Here is a 6,931-nt window from a genome sequence, read left to right as displayed (position 1 = left end):
GCCTGAGTATCTGAACTATCAACTAATCTGAACGATTAAACATTAGTATGCCTACATCAATTGTGTTTTCATATTTCATGATACAAATAACAGCCAGAAGCTCTGCAATTATTCATATTATAGGCCTATTTCCTAAAAAGTGGACCACCCCTAGGCGACCTCAGCTAACATGGCCTACCATTATTTAGGACTAGCCTAAATGTAGTCTGGCTATAGCCTAGCCTACAATCTAGGCCAACAAACAGCCCATGTCTAATTTACAAAATGTTTCAGAGGGTAACATTTACTTGAAAAAGAATAATTCAATAAGGGAAGCATGAAGCTATGAATCCATTCCAAGAACTAGCCTACAGCATTGTCATCGCTGTAAAGCTAATAAGTGACCAGGTTCTATAACTTTAAGAAGTAAAAAAAAAAGAGGCGCGCATGGCGCTCTGTTGCCATCGTTCTGCAGATACAAACAAACAGCTTGGGTTAGTCGTGACGTCACCAGTGCGCTCGCTGCCCTCTCTTTTTTTCATAGCCTACTCTCTCACCGACACTCTCTGTTGTTGCTGCGCAACAAGAGGCGTGTCTTCCAATGATTTAAAGTAGGGAGAGCAGCCAGACAGAGCGGTATGACACTTCTTCATTCTGCCGCACACGCCGGTGCATGGCCCCAACACTGAGAGGGAGAGGAGGGAATCCCCGGGTGTCGCCTCTCTCCTGAGCGACTCGCATCCTATAGCTTACTCGATAGTTGGATGCTCGACACTTTACGCTACAAACAAGCATGGCTCGGACTTAAGTTTAGTGAAACGTCAGGTCACGAAGAGTCAAGACTGGAGCTATTCAGACGCCTTACCATCTTCATTATTTTAGAAAATCGCACTGGAAAGATAGTCTAAGTTTTCATTCATGAGGTGTGTCTTTGTGAAGCTATTCATTTCCCGCTGTGTTTATAATCTTCGATGTCCTTGGCTTCTGAAATTATTTCATCACTGAAGAACAGGCTATAGCCTACCTCAAATCGTGACAAGGATTTACCAGCTCTTGTGCTCTTGCAGGCAACCACCCAGTGATTTCGAAATGGCACTGAGCGGGACGCTTTTGCCATCCATATCCACATTTGCCAGCGGTGCAGCTGTCAAGAACAAACCAGCGGGACCGGCCAATATAGTGAGTATGATCAAGCTGTCTCAGGGGACATAAACTGAACATTTAGGATATCAGATTTTCCCTAATAATGTTACGATTCATGCCCGATCTGTGGAAACTCCATTGCTGGAGCGGTTATGTCATAGCCCGTAGTTATTCTTGTAGAAACATTGCCGCACTCAACTACAGCTGTAGGGGCGTGCACCATACACCGCTCCACTTCGTTCGGTTTTTCGTGACACAATTGGTGGATCTTATGTTCCGACAAGGGTTTATAGATTCTGTTCAGTATTGGACTGATGAAGTTATAGCCTACTCAATCCACTTGTAGCTGAATATCTCTAAACAACATGGCCTGTAGCCTAAATAGTTTTGTTGAAGCCAAGGCCTAGGTTAGGCTATATCACATTACTCTTCAAATGATGACTGAAGTCAAGCCAGATAGCCCAATGATTTTTTGTTCCAGCCTAACTATAGACATCCCAGATTAGCGTTTTAACATTGTGCCCTGAAAGTAATCCCATCTACACTGATACTGAGATGCTGGTACATTAAGTCTCATAGCTATTTTCTGCAGTGACTGTGTTTCCTGAACCGGGCTATATTTCTCCCCTCTCTGATCAGCGCTGGAAAGAGGAGCTGTCCCACCTAAAGAGACCCAGCCTGCCAACAGGTGGGAGCAACCCTGACCAGGAAATCCCTTCCGGAATGGCCAAGAAAGAGCCAGAAGACCTAGACTTGCTGGATTATGACTTCATCCTGTCAAACACTATGCTCCAGCAACAGCAGCAGCAGCAACAACAGCAGCAGGAGGCCTTGACAAGTGGTTCTAGAACTATGTCGTCTTCCCCTGGATATAGTTCCTACCAGCTTCCTTCTCCCCAGGGCACTACTAGTGATATGCTGTACATTCCAGATATCACTGATGTCTCTCCCTCTGGGGGCTTTGTGGCCGAGCTCATGAGGCCAGAACTAGACCCCGCTTATTTGCAGCCTACCCCCAGTCTTCATGGGAAGTTTGTGGTGAAAACCACCATGGATATGGGAGATTATAATCAGAGTGTAAGTGTCAGCAAAGCCGGTGCAGTCTCGGATCCCTCACTGGCCTTCGTTTGCCATCGAATTAAGCAGGAGAGCCCTAGCACGTGCACTATCACACGGCCCATTGACATCCACCTGGGTGTCAGCTCCAGACATGGGGCCAGCCAAAGGGCCCCTGGACTTGACTCCCATGCATTCCCTGGAGGACACCCTTTGGCCACCAGAGGCTCTTCTGCTTCCCTATCCCCAGATGACCACCACCCCTCCACTCAGGTCTTAGGTCGACCACAGCTGCCTCTGTCCCCAGGATACCACACCTCACCGAGCTTCTCCCCTTTCCCTCAGCCTCCATCCCTACAGTACCAAGGTCAGTTCAGTTCAGTTGTCCCTTTCTATGCTTGCTAAACAATTTTCTATGCTAAACATGCTTCAGGGGGCATGCTTAACTTACCTTACTCTCTCTCCTAACAGAGCTCATGTCTCCAGCTGAGTGCTTGCCTGAAGAACCTAAGCCCAAACGGGGCCGGCGCTCCTGGCCCAGGAAACGGATTGCCACACACACCTGTGACTATGCAGGCTGTGGCAAAACCTACACAAAAAGCTCACATCTGAAAGCACATCACAGAACGCATACTGGTATGTGTCACCGGCTATTCAGTTTGGAGAATGAAATATGTTTACAGTATTTCAGTGGCATGACAAACTTGAGTTGTAAGATGCTCCTGCGAATATTGATTCATGTATAGAGTGATGGTAGCTCATAAATGCATACTTTTGCTGCAACATCATATACAATACAATCAATACACCAATAAAGATCTTTCATAGCTTTACATCTAGTCTTTCAGTAAATAACTCAAATGTACTGAACAAATTGGAGTTAGATGTTTGATTATGTAATGTACAGTACATGTAGACAGGCTATAATAGCAATTACCTTCCCCTCATCATAGTGGTATGGCTGTTGCAATGTTGGCAATAAACTAGTCCTTTTCTCGTCCTTTTTTTAATTGAAAATGCAAGTGAGCAGTCCAGTTGGCAGGTGTCACAAACCACTATTTAAACAGCAGGTTGATATTGAACCTGTGCAAATAAAACTGGAGACCTGATTGATCTACTCAGAGACATGAATGTACATGGCCGTGTGTACATGGCCTTTTTATCTGTCTTTGTGTCCTTATCTTGTCTTTGTGTTTGTTTGGAGTGGTGATGGAAATTTGTTGTAGCTTTCATCCTAATTGATTTGTTTATTGTTCTTTTTTTTAGGAGAGAAGCCTTATCACTGCGACTGGGAGGGATGTGGCTGGAAGTTTGCCCGCTCTGATGAACTTACAAGGCACTATAGGAAGCATACAGGTCACCGGCCCTTCCAGTGTCAGAAATGTGACCGGGCTTTCTCGCGCTCGGACCATCTTGCACTGCACATGAAACGACACTTATGAGCTCAGTGGAAACACACAAAACTGAAATCACAATGAGCTCATACGGCTCCTAAGACATGCATTGCCTTTCAGATGCTCACTAAAATTGTATGACAAGCTGTGTTGTCCACGGCTAATAGCAGCCATTTAGGGCTTGCAGATATATTTTTATGGTGTTTTTGTTGTCTTCCATTGGCTGGTTATACTTGGAGACCTTTTATGTTTTCCTTTGTTCCTTGGGATGGAACTGGAATTCAGCTCTTTCACAATATTGACAAAACTTGGAGGACCAGGTGCCAAAGTATGACTGGAAATATATGAATATCAGGGATGTTAAAAACAGACAGAATTGTATATGTAAACAGAGGCCTTCATAGACATTCCATTGTATTTACGAATACACACTGTTCAACCTACTGTCTAATAAATCTATTTTTATATTACTTTTGCAAACCATTAATTTCAGGTACATACATGTTTATCTGTCAGAGGATGGTGCTCAGTAACTCATCAGTGTTTTAAAGGTACCAAAGAGGAAAATAGATTTCATACAAAATGTCAAAAGTGCCATGTTATTATCTGTGCATTTCCTGGAGTTGATCTATCTTCCACATCTTGTCTTCAATCAGGTGAATATAAGGTGTCTGAATGGTAATAGCAATCTGAGCTGCACTGTGGCTGAAAAGTGCAATACTTTGACAATATGACATGCATATTTTTGTAAAAAAAGAAAGAAAAGTAAAGAAAAATGAAACAAAGGATAAATAGATAATGTTACAAAGAAGAATAAAACAACTGAACAAAAGTTTTGTTATAGACAAATAATGTAATATAATCTTCTGTTTTGTATATTTGTGAATAATGTTTTGTAAAGGTTTTGTATTTTATGTATTCAATACTCTGTAAACAGGAATTAAAAATGAGCCTTTATATAAAGCAACCTTGATTTTATGATGCTTTCTTGCCACATTGGAATGGAATGTAACCAGAGGCATAGCCATATGGGGGGCCGAGGGTGGCAAAGGCCCCCTCCAGAATCCAATCAGCCATCCCACCTGAGATGTGATAGTTGGGCTTGTCAGCATTACACGTACACAGTACAGTGGGTTTCTTAGCAGAATCAAACATTTTACTTTGCTTTGATGGCCAAATTATTCAGGCAATATTTCATTTTATACATGCATGCAACATTACATGTGTTTAGGCAAGATTTCTGGTGATCACCCGTAAATCAGTGGTAGATCATTTCTTTGCATTTCTTTTCAATATCAACGCAAGTTTATGGGTATGCACATAAACTGTATAAATGGTAGAAAACTTAATTCTAATCGACTACTTTACTTGAAAATATTTCCTTGTTTCATTGCATCTACAGTACCAAGTTACGTGCTTCAGATGTTCTACAAAGAGATTTGCCACTTTATCTGTCAAGTTGCTATTTTGAATTTCTTTTTACACAAACAGTTTGGTTATTAATAATGCACATGGCTTTGGTATAAAGCACATGGTATCCATGGCTTTAATATTAATTGTTTTACTTTTAATATGTTATGTTTATGTTTACTCTCAGGCTGAGCCCCAACCCTCCCCATCATTTATTTTTCTCTAGAACCACCACAGAACTACAGCATTTGCCAAGGGAATGACACATTTTCAAGTTTTTGTTATTCCTCCATGGGTTATTACTAAAATATTACTATGCAGTGGTTTAGTTATAAAAGTTCTCAGACAGCACTCTGCCCAATATTGAATCACATGAACTTGGTTTCCTCCATACCATTTCAAACTCTTGTGGGGGAAACTGCCTACTGGAATAAAATTGGAATGGAACATCTACATAGGTGTAAATAGACACATTTTCTGCCACTATAACTCCTGTTTTTCAAGGCTCCATTATGCTAACTAATGTATGATCTTGTTTAAAGGGGTACTGTGCTTCATTATTTGAAATGCATTTTTACGTTATTCCATTTGTGAAGATGACAACTGTGTTGGACACGAACATCAGAATCTCTAGTTTGTCTGTCTATAACATTATTCTATTATCTTCCACTGGTCCTTTTTCGTATTGCCCATTTTTTTTGTGACTCGGTGTTTATAAGATTAGCATTTCAATATCTCTTTACTGCTGATTACTGTTTAATAAAGCTCTAAACTGACATGATGAGGTGTGTTGATCAGAGAAGAACGATACGAGAGGATTAGTGCTAGTAAAGTACATGGTAAAATAACTATTTGAGTACTCAACTTTACTCTGTTGTCATTACCCTATTCAGTGGATGCTACTTGACCGGAGTCTGTCAATCTCACAATAACAGGGACCACCCCAAATTACAGTAAAATTGTAATGCTGCAAAATAAATACACATTTTTTGAAGGAAAATTTCAATGATAACTAATTCCAACTACAGTTAAGAACAAAATTATTTATACCCCTGGCCAATATTGATTTAATGTTGATTTTCTCTTTATCAATATAGCCTACTTTTTCTGACTAAAAAATTTCACTGCCACATGCCAAAAGGTTGTAAGACAATGTGGTAGAAACACGGAATCAGAAAAAGAAGCATTTTCACCTTTTAAAAAAAATAAAATAATGAAAAATGGCATGTACAAAATTATTCATACCCTTTTTAAATAATCAGCGGAAACATCTTTATTTGCCATCACAGCTCTCAAAATGGTTCCTACCAAGCTTCTCCATGTCTTATTATTGTAGACCACACCTTTTTAGAAGAAATCCGGGTTTTGAGGCAGGAACGATTCTTTGCCATCACTCTGGCCTTGTGCTCACTTTTTTGATGGATTGAGGTCTGGAGTCTGGCTGGGCCACTCTATGTTGATGTTGATATTGTTCTTTATTAATAATTTCTTGCCTTGTTTGGCCGTATGTTTTGGATCATAGTGTCAATGGTCCAATGCTGCCTATTGGGGTGGGTCTCTCGGCACACTGCCTGATCTTTTTCCTCCAGAATCTTAAAGGAGATATCCAGCCAATTTTAACACAGAGCTCAGTTGATCATGTTCCTGTAATACTGTGAAATACTGAGAAAAAAATCGGTGCTGTCTGACGCGATTGTTTTCACGTTTTACCCGACCAACAGTATTCCGTGAACATGATCAACTGAGCTCCGTGTTAAAATTGGCCAGATTTCCCCTTTCATTTAGCCCCTTGTTTTAGTGTTTTGTTTTGATAAGGTCACCAGGTCCCCCTGGTTGAAAAACATCCCAAAAGAATCATTTTCTCACCCCCACACTTGAAATGGACATGGTGTTTAATGCTTCTTTTTTATGCCAATCTCAGGCCATGTCCCTGGGTCAAATAAAAAATC

The 6,931-nt window shown here is 40.9% G+C and overlaps 1 protein-coding gene across 1 annotated transcript; it reads left to right on the top strand.

Annotated features, from left to right (window-relative positions):
- Positions 1 to 568: 568 nt before the first annotated feature.
- klf4 (Kruppel-like factor 4) lies at positions 569 to 4,535 on the top strand. Its single transcript, XM_042060119.1, has 5 exons — positions 569 to 902; positions 1,047 to 1,158; positions 1,762 to 2,545; positions 2,650 to 2,814; positions 3,445 to 4,535. Exons 1-5 carry the CDS (start codon positions 898 to 900, stop codon positions 3,618 to 3,620), a joined length of 1,242 nt encoding a protein of 413 aa, XP_041916053.1. The 5' UTR covers positions 569 to 897; the 3' UTR covers positions 3,621 to 4,535.
- The last annotated feature ends 2,396 nt before the right edge of the window (positions 4,536 to 6,931 follow it).

This window comes from Alosa sapidissima, chromosome 13 (assembly GCF_018492685.1).
Source record: "Alosa sapidissima isolate fAloSap1 chromosome 13, fAloSap1.pri, whole genome shotgun sequence".
Taxonomy (NCBI): Eukaryota; Metazoa; Chordata; class Actinopteri; order Clupeiformes; family Clupeidae; genus Alosa; species Alosa sapidissima.
The sequence above is the reverse complement of the archived record's forward strand: the minus strand, read 5'-3'. Positions and strand labels throughout refer to the sequence as shown.

What these genes read in the sequence shown, in the direction of transcription:
- klf4 (XM_042060119.1), top strand. An exon ending in CAGCGGGACCGGCCAATATA is followed by an intron (nt 1,159 to 1,761) that starts GTGAGTATGATC and finishes CTCTCTGATCAG; the next exon opens with CGCTGGAAAGAGGAGCTGTC. An exon ending in TCCATCCCTACAGTACCAAG is followed by an intron (nt 2,546 to 2,649) that starts GTCAGTTCAGTT and finishes CTCTCCTAACAG; the next exon opens with AGCTCATGTCTCCAGCTGAG.